The 21,673-nt window shown below is 54.9% G+C and overlaps 1 protein-coding gene across 4 annotated transcripts; it reads right to left on the bottom strand.

The window, feature by feature from the left end:
• Positions 1–223: 223 nt before the first annotated feature.
• Positions 224–16,662, bottom strand: ANKRD52 (ankyrin repeat domain 52). Of its 4 annotated transcripts, XM_027967596.3 has the most exons (29): positions 16,511–16,662; positions 16,118–16,201; positions 15,585–15,663; positions 15,323–15,393; positions 14,091–14,291; positions 13,492–13,579; positions 13,232–13,374; positions 12,717–12,929; positions 12,385–12,463; positions 12,016–12,130; positions 11,825–11,907; positions 11,599–11,716; positions 11,303–11,371; positions 10,962–11,102; positions 10,801–10,881; positions 9,579–9,690; positions 9,302–9,373; positions 8,852–9,053; positions 8,540–8,627; positions 8,346–8,463; positions 7,406–7,625; positions 7,131–7,218; positions 6,939–7,022; positions 6,690–6,835; positions 6,390–6,472; positions 6,104–6,186; positions 5,811–5,902; positions 5,659–5,726; positions 5,378–5,405 (listed from the first exon to the last, which is right to left on the bottom strand). In XM_027967596.3, exons 1-28 carry the CDS (start codon positions 16,535–16,537, stop codon positions 5,668–5,670), a joined length of 3,039 nt encoding a protein of 1,012 aa, XP_027823397.1. In that variant the 5' UTR covers positions 16,538–16,662; the 3' UTR covers positions 5,378–5,405; positions 5,659–5,667. The 4 variants fall into 4 exon arrangements, with proteins under 4 accessions (XP_027823396.1, XP_004006634.2, XP_027823395.1 ...); XM_027967595.3 differs by having other exon boundaries at positions 224–5,726; XM_004006585.6 differs by lacking the exon at positions 5,659–5,726 and having other exon boundaries at positions 224–5,405.
• Between the last annotated feature and the right edge of the window lie 5,011 nt (positions 16,663–21,673).

Here is a 21,673-nt window from a genome sequence, read left to right as displayed (position 1 = left end):
GGGTCGGGACGATGCACCAAGGTCCCCACTTCTCCTTGCTGCCCTCAGCACCCTGGGGATGCAGGCATCTGGGCAGGGCTGCCCTTTATTGCTGCCCACCAGCATTTAACACCCCCCCCCCCCACCCCCGACCCCAACGCTAGCACCACAGGTAAATCCAGGGCAGGGAGAAGGGCAGCCGGGGAACATTGCTTAGAGAAAGATTCAACTAGAATCCAGTGAATTGTGCTCAGTTCTCTTTACTTCCTACAACCGAGTACATGGGTCACAGGGTGGTGGGCGCAACAGGACATGGGGCGCGCCCCTCGGTGCCCCCAACACACCCCTGCACACAGGATGGTGGTGTCTGCAGCATCACAGGTCATGCAGGGCACGGGGAAGGGGAGGTTCACACACACAGAGACGCCCACAGCGGGTACCAGACGGAGAACACCCCTGAATATACACAGCTGTACACAGGGAACCCCAGGTCCCCAACCCAACCCTCTCCCCTGTCTTGCCGTCCCCCAGGCAGGAGGAACTGTATTGCTTTGAGAGAGCCACCCTGGGGGCTGCTCTGCCAGGCACCCTCCCCCCCACCCACCCCCATTTTGGCACATCTGCAAGACACGCGGCAGCGAGAGTAGGCACCCTCCCTCCCAGGCTTATGTGGCCGGGAGTTGAGGAAGGGGGCAGGAGATTTCATCCGCCATCTTTCCCCTAGCCCTTCCCAAACCCCTAGCAAACCCACTCCAGCCAGAACCCACCCCACCCCCCAACACACACACACACACAAAGCTGAGCTACCCAGGAATACAGAGGAACAAGGAGATTGTCCGGGACAGGAGCAGAGGCGGGGTGGGGGAGAAAGGACTGGAAGCAGAGACCCCGCCCTGGTGTGGGGTAAGACTGGCACACAGCTACTTTAGTGCAATTGGAGAGGGTGCCCAGAGTGAGGGATGGAGGTGGGAGGGGCGAAGCCAGGCTCCCCAGGGACAGGGCCTGGCGGGAGTGAGCGAGCGAGGGCCCAGGGCAGACCCTCTCAACCCTGCCACCCTGGCCCTCCCAAATGCAGTGACAGGGTCCCCCTCACACCCCAGTGGGCAGCAGCAGCCTCAGTCAGTACCTTCAAGTAATTCAGAGAGCAGACCCTCCCCTCCCCAGCTTCCTCCCATCTCTGGGATTTGGTCGCTTCTCTAGGGGTTGGGTGGGGAGGAGGGAGTCCCCAAGTCAGACCCTTCCCTCTCTACCTCCCTCTTCCCAGACCACTGGGCTTGGTCCTCAAAGATCCCTCCCCTCAGCTCTTGCCCGATCTGGGTCGAGGCTGAGGGCTGGAGCCACCACAATTAGACGGAAGGGGCTGCTTTACTCCTTATCCCTCCTTCAAAGGTAGGGTTCAAACTAGGTGGGCTGGGGCCCCGTACTGGTTTGCCCCGAGAGGAGGGGTTCTGGGCTAGGGTCTGTAAGGCTATTTTCCTTTGCGGCAGGAAGGGGAGGTGGGGGAGTGAACACTGGGTGTGGGGACAGGGTGAGAAATGGCGGAGAGGGAAGGAGCAAGGGGCCACTCTCCGGAGCACAGTCCCCGGAGCCACTCAGGCCAAGTCACCCTCATGGACACAAGATCCCGAGCGTGCCTGCTCCCAGTGCCTCCAGTCTGGCCCCAATGCCCCCTCCCAAGACCCCAAGGGAGGTTTGGGGGGGTACACAGCTGCAGAACCGTTCACTCTGGCCCCACGCCCCCCGCCCCGCCCCACCTCTTCTCCCCTCCTAGGTCTGGGGAATAGGAAGGTGCTCGGGTGGGCAGACAGCGGTGGAAACAGTATTGAGTTTTCCTTTGGTTACATATTGAAGGCAAAGGTGAGCTGGACTTACAGTCAAAACGGATAGGGGTGAGGAAGGAAGAGGGGCCATGGCTGGGGTTGGAGAGGGAGGCAGGCCCTCCTCAGCCCCTCCACCCCAAGGAACACATGTCGAAGTGGGGTGGCAGTCCCTCCGTCTCATCTCTCCCACCCCCCACAGCACCAAACAAAAGGAGAAGCCCCCTCCCCCAGGGGCTGCTCCCCACCCCAACCTGGGCTGTACATTCAGTGGTTTTCAGCAGTCCTATGGCTCAGGGGGCCACGGGGTGGGGGAGGTGGCCCTTCAGTCTCAGCTGGACAGTGGCAGTGACCCGGGTCTGTTGGTCCATCCAGGGACCCACAGTTTGTGCCATTTGTTTTTCTGAAGGATAGTACACAACCCTACCAAAGCCACCGCCCAATCAGAAACATCTCCCCAAAAATCAGAAACTAAAAACTGGCTCTTTCCATCTCGCCCTCTGATTCACACATCTGTTTCCCTGTCTCCTGTGTAGCCCTCGCTCTGTCTCCTTTGCTGGGACCTGGGGCGGCTCCCAGGGTCCTCACTTAAAATAGGCCTTTTCTCAAAAGTGCTTATTACTTGAAGCAAGTGCTTTAGAGCTGCGGTGGGGAGAGGGGGACAGGGAGAGGGAGGGCGAAGGGAAGGAGAGGATTCCTCCCTGCCCTACCTCCTTAAGATTGGGGGGGGGGGGCATTCTGCCTGGTTGATTTCTCCGCACCCGTTTAAGTCAAAGAGGTTTAAAACAAAACCCAAAAAACTTAACATTAAAATAAATATGCAGTGGCCATGAGAATGGTCAAAATGCTTCAAAAGACACTAGGGGCTGGGGAGCCCGGGGTGGGGTGTGGGATTTCCTTTGGCATAAGGGAGGAGGCTGCCCGGCCTCCCGGCCTCCTCACCGCCACACGAGGAGGACAGAGGACTCCCCATGGCCTGCCCCAGCACTGCTGACGGTGTGCCAAAGGCACGGCAGGGACCGGGCAGTCACCAGAAATCTCATCTAGCAAAACCACGGGGCTCCTGACAAACACTCAAGTCTTCCTGTCGTCGCCAGACACTGATGAAGGAGAACACGACTGCAATCCCGAGAGTCTTCTCCAGAGGACCCATCTCCCTGCGCCCCCTGCCCCCCCGCCACCTAATTCCCAGCACCAAAATGAGGGGGGGGGGCGGGACAGGAAGAAGGAGAGAGAAGTGAAGTCAGGGGCAAGCTCTGCAGAACCAGCAGGACGGGGGCAGGTGGGGGGCTGCAGCCCTTAAGAGAGGTCACGTTGATTGTCGTCTAGGGGAGGACAGGGTGCGCAGGGAGGTGGGCAAGAGGGGCATTGCAAGGCCCTTTGGCTTTGAAAATAAAGATTAAAACTAAAAGCTGCACACTCCTTCTCACCAATAATGGTTATTTGGAAGCTTTGAAATGGTTTAGGAACTGAGGGTTGGGGGAAGCAAGACACAGAGAAGGGGGGTGGGAGGGAAAGGGAGCAAGACAAAAAGAGTAAGGACTGGGATGAACACCCCAGGCTTCGGGAAACCAGCATGAGGTATGGTGAAGGGTGTCAGCGAGGGAGTGGGGAGTTCCTGGGATGTCCCCCCTCTCCCCTCAGCCCACCTCAGGCAAGGGTGGCCAGACTTGCGGGGGACACAACTGAAAAGGGTGTAAAAGATTGTGAATAAAGCAAGCACGGGTGGGGGAAGGAGACGGAGGGGACTCCCCCACCCCACCCCGGGGGGAGGCCCTGCATTGTGTAAACGAAGCCTGTCCAGTCCTCCGGGGACAATACTGATGGCAGCCAGACTGGGCGAGGATGCACTGGGGTTGCGGGGAGGGCAGGACCTCTGTTCAAGTTCTGTGTCTTGGCCCCTGGCTGAGGTATTGAGTGTGAGGAAGGGAACGCTGGGCTAAGGAAGCGGGTCCCACTGTCCAGGAGGCTGAGCTAGGAGATGGATGGACAGGGCGTCTGAAGGGACCAGGGCCAAATTCAATGCTACATTTAGAAAACTGCCCCCTCCTCACTCCAGCCCAGTTTGGCTTATAGGGTGCAACGTCGGGAAATCTCCTCAGCGCAGCCCTTAGCTTGATCCCTTCTCTGCCAGCTTCTGGGAAGGCAGGAACCAAGCCCCAGTAGACGCAGACCTTCCTCCTCCACCGGAGGAGAAGCCGGGGCCCCGAGCAGCCCCGGTCCCTAGTCTGCCCTGCCCCTCCATCTTTGGCTTCAGATCAGAGTGACTGGGGGCAGTGGGTGCTCTTGGACATCACAGAAGGCGGCAGCGGGTGGGGTGGGGTGCGGGCAGAGAGCAACTGTGGGACTGGGGACACAGGAGGAAGAACAGTCTCTCCCTCCACAAACATGCAAACACATGCCTGAAACACAGAGGACAGACTAGGGCTGTGGTTTTGAAATGGACAGGAAATTAATTTGTTTCTTCCCCTAAAGGATAAAATGCTTACTTAAAAATTCATGACAAGCCTCAAAGTCAAGGGAGGGGAGAGCCAGAGAGGGAATGGCCACAGGCTCCACCCTCCCAAAAGAAGTTAAAAGAAAGAAGCAGGGTGGGGGGTGGTGTTAAAGTGCGTGGTTAGGAGGCCAGGCCAGGAGGGGGCGGAAGGAGGGGTGGGGCAGGCTGTGGGGGCAATGCCAGCCCTTGATTTGCATACGAGGAGCCGGGAGAGTGCAGGATTGGGGCCCAGGTACAGTAGTTGCTGCTTCAAGTGTTTTGCATTTGAACTTTAGGGGTGATGGGATGCAGAAGTAGGGGAAAAGCTCCAGGCCCCAGTGCTAAATACCCTCCCCCCTCATCTGCTAGCTGCCCCTGAAGGGGGAGGGGGACACCCCCAGAGTGCTCACACAGTACCAGAAATTAAGGCTTCTCACTGCTGCGGGGATGGAGGGGCCGGCCGAGCAGGGAGGCAGTGATGGGTATGGAAGAGGAGGCGGGGATCTGCCTGGCAGGGGCAGGGCGAAGGGGACTGGGGCAAGTCAGAAGGAAGAGTAAGGGGCAGCTGGCAGCAGAAGGGGGAACTGAGAGGGCGGACAGAAGAGAGGGCGCCAGGCAGCGAGCAATCATTTTGGGACACTTGGCAGAAGGGGTTGCCCTGGGGGTACCAAGGGCCTGGGGTGCTCCCTGTTGGTCCCAGACCCCTGCCAGGCCAGGATGGTGTGGCAAAGGGGTGAGCAGCTGCTCCCCAGTGCTTTTTCCCCACTCCACCCCCCCAACCCAGTCGTGTTCTCCTTTAAAGTGCCCTAAATGTATAGACTTTTTCTAAATAAATAGAATAAGATATCAAGCCACCGGCAGGGGGAGGGACACTGGAGGGGGCTACTCGGAGTAGCAGCCATCTAACCCAATGGCGCCATGCCGCTCCTGGCTGTAGGGGCAGGAGGCCCCATGGGGCAGGGCACCGCAGCCACCCACCGTCTTGGCTGCCGCGATGCCGCAGTTCTTGAGCAGGCTGAAGCTGAAAGGACTGACAGCGTCCTTGGGTGGGAAAGGCTTCATGGTGGAAAGGATCAAGGCCAGACAGTCTGCCACATCTTTGTTGGGGGCGCAAGCCAATGCCGGGGTGTGACCTGCGGGGCAAAGGGGAGAACTGAGCCCAGAGTCCTATATCCTGGGCCCCCTCCACCCACCCTGAGCCCTGAGCGCTCTTCTCTGTAGAGGGGAGCCGAGGCAGGCAAGCACCCCACAGGGTCACAATCGGGGGCTATAAGGGCCCCGGGAGGGTGACAGGCAGGCTGTCCAAGTGAGGGGCAAAGAGCAGAGCCTGGGGGACAGGAGGCTGAGGTGTGCGGGAGGTCGTCCTGAGGACCCTGCAGGCTCCACCTAGTTCCGTCAGACTCCCCTCAGAGACTCTAGCGTATCGGTGTTGGGTCCCTGCTCTGAAGAGTTCCCTTGGGAAGAAAATCCAGTTTATTAACCAGCCAGGTTAAGAAGTCACCTCCTGAAGAACGTCCCTGACCCCAGGCCCCACCCACCTTCTTCATCCACAGCCAGCACGGTGGCCCCACGACTCAGCAGGGCCTGCACCACAGAGGCTAGGCCATTCCGGGCAGCAATGTGTAGTGGCCTTGGAAGAAAGGAAGGAAGGGGGATTGTGAAGTCAAGGGCTGGGGCAAGCTGCCCTTCCACCCTCAGCCAGAGCAACCACGCTGCCGGGCGAATACTGTGAGCTCCAGAGAGCTGGAGCCCCTGGAACGGGCAGCAGCCTCCTTTCCACCTCACCTGGCCCCCATCCCTCAGCCAAGAGCCCCCTACCCCAGGCACTCACATCTGCAGCGCGCTGTTGGTAGCATTGATAAGGCCAAGGTCTTGGGTTTCTGCCAGGATCATGAGGGCACACTTCTCATGGCCCTGAGGGAGGGGGGCAGAGAGTGAGGGCTGGAGAAGTGGAAGCCTGACCACGGGGGCTGAGGAGGGTGGCAGGAGTACACAAAGCTGTCCCCCAGGCAGACAGTCAGGACATTCCTGACTTCCCCTGAGCCCTCTCACCGGACCCAGGTCTTTCATCAGGCCCTGCCCCATACAGAGACGCCCACCACCACCGCAAATGGTACCTTGCTACAGGCCAAGTGGAGGGCAGTGTTCTTGTTCTCATCCAGCACAGTAAGGTCTGCCTTCCCTCGATATAGCAGAAATTCTACAGGAGAAGGGAGGCAGAGAGGGGTGATGCTCCCTTCCAGAGCTGGGCCAGTCTGGCTCTCCCCAGTCTTGTCTGTACATGTTTTGCATCCCCTCTGCAGAGGGTGAAACATCCAAAGACATGCCTCCTGCCTCCTAACCCCCACCGGCAGGGCTGACTCATCTCGTGAAAACCCAGGGGGAGTACCTCCCATCCACATGGGGCCCCAACACACCCACAGCTGCAGTCTGCCCGTTCTCAGCCGCCGTCATGAGCGCGGTGCGGCCAGTGTGGTCTGTGGCGTTCACCTCGGCTTGGTGCTGCAGCAGCATCCGGAGCCCAGAGACATTGTCCGCGAAGGCAGCGGCGTGAAGAGGGGTCCTGTGGGGAGGGCCAGGGCGGAGTGAACCGAGATGGCCCTTTCTCCTGAGCAGAGAGGAAGCCGGGGGCAGCGGAGGCGTCTCCCAAGCCTCCTGCCACTCACCGTCCTTTGGCATCTCGGCTGTTCACAATCTTGGCACCCAGAGCTCCTAGCAGCATCTCTGTGGTGCTGTCCTGGTTATTAATACTGGGGGAAGAGGAAGGGTCAGCAGGAGGGGCATGGGGAAACAGACGGTCTGTCCTATGCCCACATCACAGACCCTTGGGTGGGGCTGGGGTGGAGGAAGGGACTTACACTGCACAGTGCAAAGGAGTGAAGGGGTTTCCTTCCAGATATGAAAACGGGCTGTGTTCAAGTAACAACTCCAGACAATCTTCGTGTCCTGGGGATGAGGAGAGAAGAGTGGTAATGGAGAGAAATGACACCATGACCCCTTTCCTTGGTCCGTCCCATCTCTTGACACCCCATTCTACTTCCAGATCCGGAGCAACCCACGAGTCCTTGTCTGCCCTCCCTCACACCCCTCCACCCCCATCTTAGCTGTCCTGGCAAAGGCCCCAGAGCCACACCAGTGTAGGAGGCCCAGTGCATGGGCGAGTATCCGCTGTAATCCACCCCGGTATCCAGGGGGTCTGTGGACAGGGCTGCCTGCAGCAGGGTCCGCAGCACTGCGGTGTGGCCACAGGCTGAGGCCAGGTGAATGGGCGTGCGGCCCTTGAAGTCTCGGCACAGCACAAATGCATCATGGTCCAGCAGGGCAGCCAGGCAGTCCTCACAGCCAGTCACTGCCTGCAGGTGACATGGGGGTGTCAGTCCTGAGGCTGGCCCAGGAGTAAGAACCGCTTCCCAGGCTCCAATCCTTGTCTTTGCAACAATGATTCTAAGTATTGTTTAGTCACTAAGTCATGTCCCACTCTCTGCGACCCTGTGGACTGCAGCATGCCAAGCTTCCCTGTCCTTCACTATTTCACTATCTTCAAACTCAAGTCCACCGGGTTAGTGACGCCATCTGATCATCTCATCCTCTGTTGCCCCCTTCTCCTCCTGACCTCAATCTTTCCCAGCATCAGGGTCTTTTCTAATAATTCTAAGTACTAAGGATCGGCATCTACTTCCCTGACTCTATGCCATCAGACAAGCAGGATAATGAGAGTTAACGCTGGCCCTCTGCAGCGGGAGACTAAGGAGTCAAACAACCCCACGGGATGAGGAGGAGACAGCTTTAGGGCAGGTGATGGTGGAGAAGGACCGAGGTAGTGGCATCATTATCAAACATGAGAGGGCCAGCTGGGGACCCTGGGCAGAGTCTGGGCAGTGAGCAGGTAACTGCGCAGGATCACAGAGCAAGGTAATCAGGAAGATGAACTGCGGGCATCGGATCCTCATCCTGGAGCAAGCACGCTAAGGCCCACTAAGACTCCAGCCCACCTACTAGACAATCTGATATCCTACTGTGCGCTCCTGTGTCCAAGCCCTTCTGTGAGCAGCCCCACCCTGAAGCCCACTCACCCCGCGGTGGAGGGCAGTGCGGCCCCGGAGGTCAGCAGCGTCAGCCGTGGATCCTTTCTCTAGCAGCAGATGTACGCAGTCCACGTGGCCATTCATGATGGCCAGCATCAGCGGGGTTCTACAGAGGGGGCAGGGAAAGGGTGAGGGCCTAGTAGGCCTGGGAACCCTGCACCCCACCCCCAGCCCACACTCACTGTCCATAGGCATCCATGACATCCGTGATGTCAGCGCGTTCCCCACTGTCGATCAGCAAGTGCAGGGAATCAGTGTGGCCAGAGGCAGCTAGGTGAAGAGGGGGCCTTCAATGTCAGGCATGGTCGGGGAAGAAGACCAGGTGGAGGGTGGAGGTCATGGGAGGACACCGGGTAGGGAGAAGTCTTGGGGGAGAGTCAGGATTTGAGGTTTCCATCCTCCTTGCCCTACCCTATCTCAACCCCAGTCCCTTCAGGGTTCTGGAAGGGACCTGGGGTGGCAAGGGGAGGAAGCAGCCCAAAGGGCACCCTTACCAGCAGCATGCAGGGGTGTCCACTTGCGTTTGCGCTCCTTGATGAGGGCAGAGGCGCCGTGGGCCGTCAGCACCTCCACACACTCAGTGGAGCCTCGCTCAGTGGCCAGGAAGAGCGCAGTCCGGCCCTTGTGGTCCCTCACGTCCAGGTTCACCAGCGTCTCAGCCAGCGTCTTCAGGGCTTCACAGTGACCATTGTAGGCCTGGAGGGGTGTGGGAGATCCATGGATAAAGCTCCAGACATGGCCCCACTCTGCTCTCGGGGCCCTCGGGGAGACTCTGGGCAGCAGGCCTCCCCGTGAGCTCCTTGGGCCCCTCTCAGACCACTGCCTGCTTGCCACATCCCCATGAGAAGGCAGAAGCAAGGACGGATTCACACGTGCTGGTACCTGTGAGCCGGCCTGGGGCGGGTGGGGACAGGGAAGGCAAGAGGAAAAGACCTGGGACTCACAGCTAAGTGCAAAGGGCTGACTGGAATGGTGCTCTCTACATCCTCCAGGCAGTTAAAGGACATTTCTAAGAGCTGCAATGGACAGAACAGGAGGTGCTGAGGTTCTGGTATTCCCAAGACATCACCCTCGACTCCACCCACAGCAATCCCCGAAGTCCCTGGATCTAGAGACCACAATGGATTCAACCACCCCGTGGCCTGAGAATCCAGACACAGAAGCAGACTGCGTGCTGGGCCCTGCCCTGCTCCCGTTCCCCACACCAGGTCCCACACATACCAGTTCGAGGTTCTGTCTATTGCCATAGGCGGCTGCATAGTGCACAGCTGTGTAGCCCTGCCTGTCCCGCAGGGAGGGGTCTGCACCGTTATCCAGTAAGAATTCCAAACAGCTGGGGGACAGGAGCAGATGGTGAGGAAGGGACAGGCCCAGCCAAGGAGGGTACAGTTTGGGAGGAGCAGAGGAGAGGGCAAAGGAGCCCCTCTAGGTTGAGCTGGCCCACACCCACCCCCCACTCTTAGTAGGCTAACTCCAGCCCATTTGACCCCAGACCCAGACCCACCACCTCCAGGTCTGCCCTGCACCACTCTAGCTCCTCGACCCTTTGAATGAGCTCCTAGAGACCCTGGAACACAACCATCAGTTACCAACCTGCTGACTGACACACTCTTCCCCACCTCCAGGCATACTGACCCCTGCCTTCTCCTCCTAGCCCACTGGGAAAAGGCCTGCTCATCTCACACTCACTCCCAGCATCCCAGCATCCTCTTCTGTGGGAGGCTCTCCCCAACTTCCCCAACAGGTGCCTCCTCCCTGGCACCACTCTCACAGATCAGTAGCAGCTCTACTAGTAGTAATATTAATATTGCATTTAACATTTACAACGTGTCAAACACTGTTTTAAACACTTCATGTGTAGTAAATCACTTAATCCTCACAATGATCCTTTGAGGTAGATACTGTTCGTATCTATACTGTGTCTGAGGAAACTAAGGCCCAGAGAGATAAGTTACTTGCCAGAAGTCACACAGTTACAAGTTAGGCCTCCTAGATTTTAAATATCTTTTTGTTGTTGTTGTTAGATAAATAAACCCTTTATAACAGTCTTAAAGAAAAATTACGAGGATAACAGAGTTCCCATATATTCGTCACCCAATTTCCTCTATTATTAACATCTTACACTAGAAGGTATAAAACGCAGAAACCTGGGGTAACTCATTTTTTATCCTTACCACCTAGAACAGTACTTGGTGTACCTATAAAGTAAATACTCATTGAATGCTTGAGGAATAAATGAATTTGTGTTTAGCTTTTCTGATCCTCTCAAGAAGACCATCCCTTTCTTGAAGGAAGTATCTCTCCCACTTCTGTCTGTACCCACAGTGCTTGGTCTAGGATTAAACTCAGGGTGCAAGGCAGCACCAGACAGTGGTGGAGAATAACAGGACGGGAATCTGCACTGCTGGGGAAGTGCAGCCCAGGGGTCTTCTCTGCTACTCACAAGAAGGCCTCCTTCCTGCGGGACTCCTTCAGGGGCTCATCCTCTTCAGCATCATGGCTGGAAGATGAGTGGGGCTCCGCCCTGGTGGAGGAGAGTGAGGAAGTCTGGCAGGGTGCTTGGGGAAGAGAGTGGGGCTGAGAAGAACCAAGAGAGCGCCTCACCTCCTGTAGGTGTCGGAGGCGGCAGCGTAGTGGAGGGGAGAGCAGCCTTTACAGTCAGCCTCATTGACGCCAGCCCCAGCAGTCACCAGCGTGACGGCGCACTGGTAGCTGCCATTGGCGGCTGCATAGTGCAGTGGCGTCCTGGGGAGAAGCGGAGGAGGGTGGAGAAAAGAATCAGGGGCAGGTCCAAATGCAACCAGAGGTGCAGCCATAAGCTGCTCTGTAATGTTCTCCTCCCTTAGTCCCCAACTCCCCACCCTGGCCTCCATCACTTCCTTCATCACCTGTCTCTCTGATCGGGCACCTTCTCTGTATATATACACTCCTGCACATTAACACACCTTCCAAATTTGTCTCTCCTCCTCAAGTCAGCTCCACTGCTCAACAGCAAGTTAAGACATTCAACATTCCTGAAAGGAAGGAGGGTGCGGGTTAATGAGAGAAAGCACTTCAAGGAGAAGCCACGGGCTTCTCCCCAGGGAAGGGCTGAGGGGGGACAGAACTGGACAGCCCTTTCTGCTGCCACTGTTCTTGCCGCGAGAGGCGGGAATTTCTGGGCAGGAGAGAAGGAGGGGCCCAGACTGCTGCCCAGACTCCTTCGCTAGGCCTGCGGGAGAGAGGGGGGACGAGAACTCACCCTCCGGAAGCAGCAGCATGAAGACAGGTACGGCCAAGGTTGTCAGGTGTGTTGATGTCGAACCCAGCTGAAAGCACGTGCTCATTGCTGAGTGAGGATACGATGCTGTACAGCTGACCTGAGGGGCCAGAACAGCCGTAGGTCCCACCTGAGGGCACGGGTCGGGGCAGGACATGGCCCCTGCTCTCCTGCCCTCCTTCCCACCCTCAAACCAGTGAGCTCATACCTGAGGAAAGAAGCTTACGACAACAGTCAGAGAATCCAAAGAGAACAGCTAAGTGCAGGGGAAACATGTCGTGGATGCCGCGCCTGCAAAAAGGTAAAGGACTCAGTCCTCAGGGGGGACCAGCTGCAGCCCCACCACCAGCCTGGGGTCTGAAGCAGCCTGGAAGTGGGGCCGGGGGTCTCCGCACTCACCGGGCGGTATCCGCGCCGTTGGTCATGAGGGTGCTGATGAGCAGCTCGTGTCCGTAGCGAGCGGCCACATGCAGTGGCGTGTTCCCAAATTTGTCGGCGCAATCAATCTCGCTGCCTGAAAGGGGGCAGCGCACGCACACACTGAACTAACCCTTAGGCTTCAGGCCACTCCCATTAGGTAGTGAGCCACCATCTGAGAGGGGCTGGGCAGGCGGAGCAGGGCCATTTCCACAGGCGCCTTGCTCCAGAGCACCAGGTGCCTGTCCTGACTGAAGATGGGGTGGCAGGTAGAAGGAGGAAGAGGGGTCTCTAGAGATGAGTTCTCTGAGGAGGGAGGAGAAAAGGTCACAAAGACTCCCAAGTCCATACCGTTCTGGATGAGGATCTGGGAGCGGGTGAAACGGCCGTGAATGGCAGCCATGTGCAGAGGACTCTTCCCTTCTTTGCTCTGTGGAGACACAGCATTTTTTCCCCTAGTGCAAAGCATGGAGCGTGCCCTATTACCCTTTCCAAAGGACACATCTTTGAGGATAGGGTGACCATAGGGACATCTTCTCAACCCACTTTCTCCTGGGAAGGTCTGGTCAATTCAGGACACAAGCAGACGACTCCCCAGAGAATTATCCAGAGGGGTAGATACGGTCAGCACCCCCAGAGCCAGCGTCCTCTCCCCTTAGCCCCAGACTCTTCCCTTCAGGCACCTGGTAGTTGACATCCGCCCCGTTGTTGACCAGCAGCTCCAAGCACAGCGCGCCATTGGTGGAGACGGCAGCCACGTGCAGCGGCGTGAAGCCCTTGTCGTTCGGCTGGTTGACGTTGGCTCCTGCATTCACCAGCTCGATCGCCACGGCATCCTGGCCCAGGTAGCAGGCGATGTGCAAAGCTGTGTTTCCAAAAGCGTTGGGCTCATCAATCTGGATTTCCAGGGGTGAGGGTCAGGGGACAAGGGAGGTATCAGTTTAAACAAAGTGGAAGCCGGCACAGATAGCCTAAAGAGTCCCAGAAATCCAACAATGGCCTCAGACTCCTAAGGTTCCCAACCCAGAGACTGAAGGCACTTCTGCTTAAGACAAGCATTATTCAGATCCTCTCACCACATCCCTCCAACTCCCCAAACCACACCAGGAACCCCAGCACCCTCCTATCTCCCAAAGAGATTCTGAACTCCAGCTCCCTGGCCTCACCCCAAACCCTCCGCCATGCTCTGCACCCTGACCTCAGCCCCCATCCGGAGCAGGTACTTCACCACTTCAATCTGGCCACTGGCAGCAGCTGTATGGAGCAGCCCATAGCCCTTGCGGTCCTTGCAGCCAAGGTCTGCGCCCCGTGCCACCAGCAGTTTCAGGACCTCCAAATGCCCTGGGAAGGGAGAGCATTCTCTGAAGGACATGGAGGGTGAGCACCTCCAAAGGCTGCAAGCCCACATCCCTGCCCGAGGAACCCCAAATCCTGCTCATCCCCCGATTCTCCTCTTACCTAGAAAAGCTGCCCAATGCAGAGGCTGCCGCTCCTTTTTGTCACAAACATTCAGGCTGGCTCCCTTATTGAGGAGCAGGTTCACCGTCTGTAGCAGGACAGCAAAGACACCTGTTCAGAGCCAGCTTCCTGTCTTCAGTGTACCTAAGAGCACCTGAAAAGGCTGAGGCAGCCCAATGTCTCTGTTCTTGGGCAGAACAGAGAACTAGGGGGAATGAAGAAAGCAGGCACTAAGGAGAACCCAGATAGATGTGGAAATCTGAGGTAAACTACTCAAGAGAGTCTCTTCAGGTGATCTGGTGGTTTTTGAACTCTTTCAAAGAAGTTTTCTAAATGTGCTGAAGGACATGGACTCTCCCTTCAGAAAAAGCCATGCAGGCAAACATTTTCCATGCAGCTTCAGAGGTTTTATCACCCTCTTGAGGTCCAAGTCAAGAATTCCCCTCTAACCCAACCATTCATTTGGTGCTTGAGCCCAAGTATTTATATAATCGTCTGGGCTGCTGCTCCCCAGGCCTAATGGCCTGGAAGCAGGGGAAGGGGGGTGGGAAGGGAAGGAAAAAGGCAGGAAGCTGGGCGTGGCCCAGAGTGGTCCTCACCTCCAGATGCCCACTATGCACTGCATGGTGCAGGGCACTGCGCCCACTCCTGTCGGCCACGTTGAGGCTACTCAGTAGGGGTGCCAGAGCCTCAGCACACTTGGTGGCCCGGTTGGCAGCAGCCACGTGCAATGGTGTCTGCCACAGCTTGTCCCGGGCATTCACATCTGCTGAATGTGCCAGCAGCAGTCCCAGCACCTTCTGTGGAGGGGCGGAGGATAAAAGAGAAGACAAAGGGGGAGCAGGAGGTAAACCAACAGGAGATGGAGGGGAGAACCGGTCAGCACAGAACACATGTCCCCTCTCCCCACTACCCCAGCACAGAGTTACTCGCGTTTTTCCAACACAGTGAGCTTTTCAATACCCACTTTCCATCTTCTGGATTTTCTTTGAGCTTAAAATCTTCCCTAACTTGCTGAGGAAAACACAGAACTCTTCCTCAAGTCACCTGGTATCGTTTCCCAACCCATACCCTGAAAATCTTCACCCACACATACAGCCACTACCGAGCAGATCCCCATATAGAGGCTCCTGACCTCCCACCACTTTTAGGAAAGATAAATGCTCCCACTACATTAATGCCCTGAATACCCCCTTCTATCCTTCCATAGGTATCAAAATCATCTCTATTACCTAGGTAAGCAGATACTGGCTCTCCAGGAAGAGAGGAGCTAAAATGCCCCTCCTGTTCACCACCCACCCCATTCCCATTCCCTAGTGGCTGGAGCCAGGGGAAATGACTGCCAAATCAAGAGGAAGGTCATCTTTTCCCGCTCTTCAGGATTGAGGGGCCCAACTGATTAGGTATGTCTGATCCTTGCGCTATCAACTTCTAGGCTGCCTAAGGGCCAGGGATGTCACAAACCACTCCCCCTCGACCCCCCACCCCTCAAGCACAAGGAAAGAAATCTTAGTGCCCAGAGGGGGTCAGACTCCAAGGCGGCCCCCCTGGGAGGGATGAGTCACTAAGGCCTGGCAGCAGGGCCCCCTGCAGTCTGCCAGCCCAGTGTTAAGCTCTCCCCTGACGTCACATCAGCTGGCAACACTCAGCCCCCACCCCCCTTACCAGCCAGTTCCAGGGGTAGGAGGGAGGGGCCAAGGTCCGGTCTCCTCCCAACCTGGGGGTAGACCATAACCTGTGGGGCAGTGGACTAAGGCTCTCCAACCCTTGCCATCCACCTTTAACTAACTCATCTGCTTCGGAAGGGAGAGAGGAGCGAGGAGGCCAGTACCTCATTTCGGGAGGCAGCAGCGCGATGAAGAGGGGTCAGCCACAGTGTGTCCTTAGCGTTGACATTAGCACCTGTGGGGACACAATGCTCTTTTGGTGGGAGTTGGAGAGCAGGTGGGGAAGAAAAGCCAGAATCAGGCCTGGAAATGTAGATGGAGACAGAACCTCGCCTGGACCCAGCTGGACCATCCTTGGATACAACAAATAGGCTCCTCCCTCAGGTCCCTCCCTGGGCACCACACCTTCCAGCTCCCCACTTTCACCTGACATCAGTAGCAACTGGAGGATGGGGACATCGCCTACGTAGGCAGCAGCATGCAGTGGAGTTCGCCTCTCTTGGTCCTGGTAAGGCAGAGAAGAGGAGCGGCTATGGGGGTGAACTACCCAGGACTCCAAGTCTTAGTGCTCCAGGCCTTTCCCCACAACCTCTTCGCATAGGTTCTGTGGCCTTTTAAACCCCAATCCTAGGTCAAAGCCAGGACCTAGGAGGGTGGAGTCAGGGGGTCGGGGCCACCGGCAGCGAAGCAACCTCCTTCTTCCAGGAGGGGTGGGGGCGCTGCAGACACGGATGGTTCAGAAGAGAACACCGTTTCTGGGCATCCTCAGCCCTACTGGTCTGTGCTCCAAGACTGCCCTGCTCTTCATCCCCAATGTACAGCAGTCGCCCATCCCAGGGTGGAAAGAGCTGCGGCCTCCCCCGAGCCGAACAGACACGGAGCCGCCCCACGCGTGGGGAGGGGTCCTGAACGCCAGGGCCCAGATTACCGGTTCGCCATCCTCCCTGATCTCAACTCACCAGCACATTGATGTTCTCCTTCTGCGAGAGGAGGGAACGCACTTCCTCCACATCTCGGCTAAAGATGGCCTGGACCAGGGGCGGCTGCAGGGAGAACCGGCGTTCAGGGAGCGGGCCGGAGCGGAACCGGGGAGGGGGGCGGGGGACACCGGGCTTGAGATGGGGGGCGACGCCGGAGGGGCTTCGTTCTGGGGTCCTGGCTGCAGGGGGCTTCCACGGTGTCTCCGCCAGTCGCCAGGCCCCCAAGGACACCGGCTCGGTTGAGGGGAGCGTGGCGTGGGGCGGGGCGGGAGCCCCGGGCTCGGGCCCAGCCTAGGCCGCACATCCCCGGGCTCGCGTGGCGGCGGCGTCGGGCCCTGGAAGGAGGAAGCGAGCGAGGGCAGGAGGGCTGACCTGGTCCGTGATGCTGAGGATCCCCATGGCCCGGCCCGGGCTCCGTCCGCATCGAGCTCCCGGCGGCGGCGGCGGCGGCTCCACCGGGGACACGGGGCGGCCCAGGCGGCGGCTGCGGCGGCGGCTGCGGGGAGAGCGCAGCCCCGCCTACCGGGGGGCGGGCGAGCGGGAGCCCGCAGCGCTCCCTGGCGGCCGTCGGGGGCCCGGCCGCAGGGCGCTTGCCGCGCAGGCTGCCCCAGGCCGCGGCGCCCTCCGCCCTGCCCCGGAGGTCCCGGCGGCCTGGGCAACCCCCACCTCGCGCCCTCGTTCCCCAGCTCCTCAGGCCGGCCGCGCCGGGCTCTTAGCTCGTCTGAAGCCCCCGGGAGATGCTCCACAAAATCCTAGCGGCAACTCGGGCCTCGGCCCTCCTGCGTTGCCTTCCAAACTGAAGACCAAATGGCGAGCCAGATCTCACTCAGCCCACAATGCCTCCGCCGAGCGAACGCCTCCGGTCCGCGATCACACAACTCAACATTCCCCACTGACTTGGGGAAGCCGGGCGTGGAGATCTGGGGGTTATATATGGCAATAGTCCCAGACGCAGGGAAGGCGCGTATCTCCGCTGGCGGTGACAAGAGTTGGGTAGAAAGGAAAGAGCAAAAGTGCCCAAACTGCAGAGGAGTGGGGGGTGGGGGTGGGGGGACCCTCAAGGATTCTTAGCTGCAGGAAAACCCCACAGAGAGGATAAAATAGCTAGCTGGCTAGCTGGCAACTGAAAGACTCCTAGCCCAACAGAAGGGGGCTTTTCCATTGCCTAATTACTCCACTGCCAGGTTAAGGTGGTAGGGTGGCTACATTTTAAAAGACTCATCAGTTTCTCCCCAGAAAAAGGTCGAGGTACTTCTCCACTGGAGAGACCAGGCTAATCAGGCAAGATCTAGATGGAGGTCAACCTTCCCAAAAAGGCAAAAAGAGAAAAGAAAAGTAGATATTGAAGAATTTATATACAATTTATAAAAGATTCAGTGTCCTGTGCCGAGCTCAGCAACTCAATATATGTAATCTGAGGAACACATAGGCAGAGGTATAAAAGCCCTCCTTTGCCTTCTGACAATCTAAGACCCTCATCACTTTCATCATCTTGATCCTTGAAAAATACACAAGTGCCAATGGTTTTTCTTGGAGAGAAAAACTGGGGAACAGGGAATAAGGAATGAGAGAGAAATTTACCTATCAGTATATACCTTTAATTTTTAAAAATTTTTACCATTTTGAAAACAAAATTCACAGTTTTACTGAAAACTTACCTCTTCCAGAAAGTCTTTCCTGGTTAACAGTTTCTTTTAGTTTTGACAGGTCTCCTTAACACTTCTATACTTAGTTTACACTGTCACAATCAGGTTGTTGTTTTGGATGGTTTTTTTTTTTCCACTTTTAAAAATTGAGATATAGTTGATGCACAATATTATATGTTGCAGATGTACAACATAGTGATTCACATTTTTAAGGTTATACTTCACTTATAGTTATTGTAAAACACTGGCTGTATTCTCTATATTGCAATCACAATCAAGTTTAAATTGCGCATCTTTATTGTTTTTTTCACCTTACATCTTTGACATACAGGAATCCAGTGTTTCAGAAGGGATTTTAAGCTCCTTGTTAGCCAGAGTCTTCCAACATTGGACTGTATGTTGGTTTTCTTTTCTATGAAAAAAGGATGCTCCAGGAGAGAAGTATATCAGAACAGACACTTAATGCTTGATGATGATGATGATGATGAAGATGAGGCTGAAGAAGTAGAAACTGAAGGTAGCTTGGAATCTGATGGATAGGGGTGTTGGGACATGTTGACTTATCTATTGGCTTTGACAGACCTTCCAGGAAGGGCTAACCTAGGATATGGCCCAGAGGATGGGGAGGAGGGGACTACATGGCCTCCATTGCCCAAAATAGCTTTTGGTAACCTGAGGAATTGGAGTCAGAGGTTGAACTGGGGTCACGTGCCTGGTCTGGCTCCTGAGTGGAAGTGAACAAGGGAGTTTGCCAGCCAGGTCCTCTGGGCAGCTGGAAGGAGGAGGGAGGGCTAGAAGAGTTATTTTTAATATTATTCAGAGCACAGAAAGAGGATTTCCCAATAGGGAAAAAAGGATATGATGTAGGTAACACAGTTACTACCAGGGCTCAAGGAGATGCAAGGCGTGGGGATAAGGAGGCCGGAAGTGGTCCTAAAGCCCTCCTATGCAAAGTGTCCTTCTGGAATACACTGCTGCTGCTACTGCTAAGTCACTTCAGTCATGTCCGACTCTGCGACCCCATAGACGGCAGCCCACCAAGCTCCCCCGTCCCTGGGATTCTCCAGGCAAGAACACTGGAGTGGGTTGCCATTTCCTTCTCCAGTGCATGAAACTGAAAAGTGAAAGTGAAGTCGCTCAGTCATGTCCAACTCTTAGCAACCCCACAGACTGCAGCCCACCAGGCTCCTCTGTCCATGAGATTTTCCAGGCAAGAGTACTGGAGTGGGGTGCCATTGCCTTCTCCCTCTGGAGTACACTACTGTATTCATATTTGGATAACTAAGCAGATGCCCGCCTGTCTTTAAGCCTCGATTTTCATTCTTCTGACAAACGTTTGCTGAGGCTTCAGCATTTAATTCAGCCCTATACTAACTGGTTTGGAGGTAGAAACTTAGAAGTAATGGTTTCAGGATTTCCCTCATCGGCAGTGGTTGGGACTCCATGTTTTTACTACCAAGAACGAGAACTAAGATCCCACAAGCCTTGAGGTGCTGCCAAAAAACAGAAAAATATATGTAATAGTAGGTTTTTTTTTAAGTAACAGTGTCTATTTTTGTGTTTATAAGTTAGAAAAACATATATATGAACATGAAACAATTAGAGAATATAGAATTCAAGCTACTTTATGTGGCATTATGTGTTCACAATAATGTTGAGAGATGGATTCAGTCAAGAGGGTCTTCCTGGAGGAGGTGTGTTTTGCCAGTACTTGAAGGAAGTTATTGATGTAGAATGACAGGGAAATGGAAGGAAATTGGTTGTTTCAAGTACAAGGGATGAACTAGGAAGAGTTTAAATGGCAATAATTACCTAATTTAATTAGTAGGGGGGACAGCAAGCAAATTGGCTTGGCAGGCCTGTTATACCTCCTTGGGGATTCTGTAGCAGTTAACTCGGTTAAGGCATAGTGTTAATGAGGTCACAGTTTAGGTATGTATCCCAGTTAATTTGTCTTTTATCTGACCAGATCCTTACCCGCCACTCTACACAGCTGTCTCACATGTCTAAGCCTTTAGTCAGAGGGGGTAGACAGAGAGTAGGGTTGGAAAGAGTAAATTTGTCCCTTAAGATCACACACCCTTTTGAGAATGGCTCCCCATGACCATCTTCAAACTGGAAGAAGACATTGTGTCTTGTTGGCAGGGAGGGTTCTGAGGGGGAAAGAAGAAATATTAAAAAAGAAAAAGAAATGAGATCATTCCACAATTGGGACTTCATGTGTATATAATACAAAGTAAGGATTGAAATGCCTTCCTTGCAAAATGGCAAATGTAAGCTACAGTTAAAGGGAGGACCCCACTTCTTGAAATCCAGACAAAATGGCCCAAACTTTAAAAAATCAATCCATATCCACTGAAATCCCCCAAATAAATGCCAATCTCAAAGAGGGGGGAAAGTTGGAAGGTTTATATCTGTTTTCAGGGCCTTGTTTCTGGACAAGCTGCCTCTCTTCCCTTCCAGTTACAGCAAGTCCCCTACATAAAAATGAGTTCCATTTTGAGAGTGTGTTTCTAAGTCCAATTTGTTTGTAAATCCAACAAAGTTAGTCTAGGTACTCAACTAACACAACCAGCTATATAGTACTGTATGGAAACAGGTTTATAATACTTTTCACACAAATAAAACAAAAAATAAAAGATTTTTAATCTTACAGTACAATATCTTGAAAAGTAAAGTAGTACAATACAACAGCTGGCATACCGGGTCTGGCATCATGGAGTGAACAAGCAAGAAGAGTTACTGACTAGAGGAAGCAGAGGAGGTGAGAGATGGTAGAGCTGAATGATCATCAGCAACTGGAGATAAGGGCACGCTGCAATTTCACTCGTGCCTGACGCTGATGGCACAAGTTCTGGTTCCTTGCTGGAGTCAATTCTATCTACCTTCTGGAAAAAATGATCCAGTGATGACCAGGTAGTAGCTCTTTTTTTTTCTCATCATAGCACTGGATTGCATTCTGAATGGCTGCTGTAACCTTCGTGTACCATTCTACACTCAGGCCCTGCACCTCAAAACTAACAGTGCCTCCTCAGATGAAGAAAATCCTCTTGCTGTTTCCTGCACCATGAATTTCTTTGGTTCTTCAGTTACTTCTTCCCCTTGTCACTCCATTCTCTCAATTATTTTCACTTTTGTTTCCATCGCAATCTCTTGGTGCTTCTTAGCAGTACCAGCTACATCACCACCACTTCCGCACTTGGTTATGGACCTCCTGGGCTTGAAATAAAGGTACTCCACTGTTGTCCCCTTTGCAGTACTGTAGAGTACACAAAAGCACAGCCACTTATGGAGGATGCATGAGCATGACAGCGTACACCCGACTCATGAACTACCTTATGTGGTTGGAAGTGTGCACGCACATCTGCATCTTTGAAAGTTCACAGCCTGGAGGTTTCTATGTATGGACTTACTGCAGATCCTAAGGGCAACACCATCACTAATCATTTCATTCTTCCACCTCAACCCCAGGACCGTATGGTATGTGCTCAGTCGCTCAGTCATGTCCGACTCTTTGTGACCCCACGAATTGTAGCCCACCAGGCTCCTCTGTCCATGGAATTTTCCAAGCAAAAATACTGGCGTGGGTTGCCATTTTCCTTCTCCAGGCGATCTGCCCGACCCATGTCTCTTCCGTCTCCTGCAATAGCAGGTGGATTCTTTACCACTGCGCCATCTGGGAAGCACCAACCACACCACACTAGTCAGATAAAGATTTCCTGAATGTGGAGAACAGGACTAAAGATTTACGCTCAAGACTAAAGCAGAGAAGGGAGTTGCACTGTAATTGTGTAAACATCTTTAAATGCAGCAGTAGCAGACACCACTGTTCTTAAAGTGTCCTTCCTTTACTCCGCTGAGGGAGAATTGCAAGGGTTCTTGCACCCAC

Source organism: Ovis aries, chromosome 3, assembly GCF_016772045.2.
Source record: "Ovis aries strain OAR_USU_Benz2616 breed Rambouillet chromosome 3, ARS-UI_Ramb_v3.0, whole genome shotgun sequence".
NCBI classification, from domain to species: Eukaryota; Metazoa; Chordata; class Mammalia; order Artiodactyla; family Bovidae; genus Ovis; species Ovis aries.
Note: the sequence above shows the minus strand (reverse complement) of the source record. Positions and strands in the feature narration are given on the sequence as shown.

Excerpts from the sequence above, each read along its gene's own strand:
- ANKRD52 (XM_004006585.6), bottom strand. The coding sequence starts at position 16,537 with ATGGGGATCCTCAGCATCACGGACCAG. Across the intron at positions 11,908-12,015 it reads AACGGCGCGGATACCGCCCG|GCGCGGCATCCACGACATGT; the intron begins GTGAGTGCGGAG and ends ACCTTTTTGCAG. Across the intron at positions 6,187-6,389 it reads TCCACTTGGCCTGTAGCAAG|GGCCATGAGAAGTGTGCCCT; the intron begins GTACCATTTGCG and ends CCCCTCCCTCAG.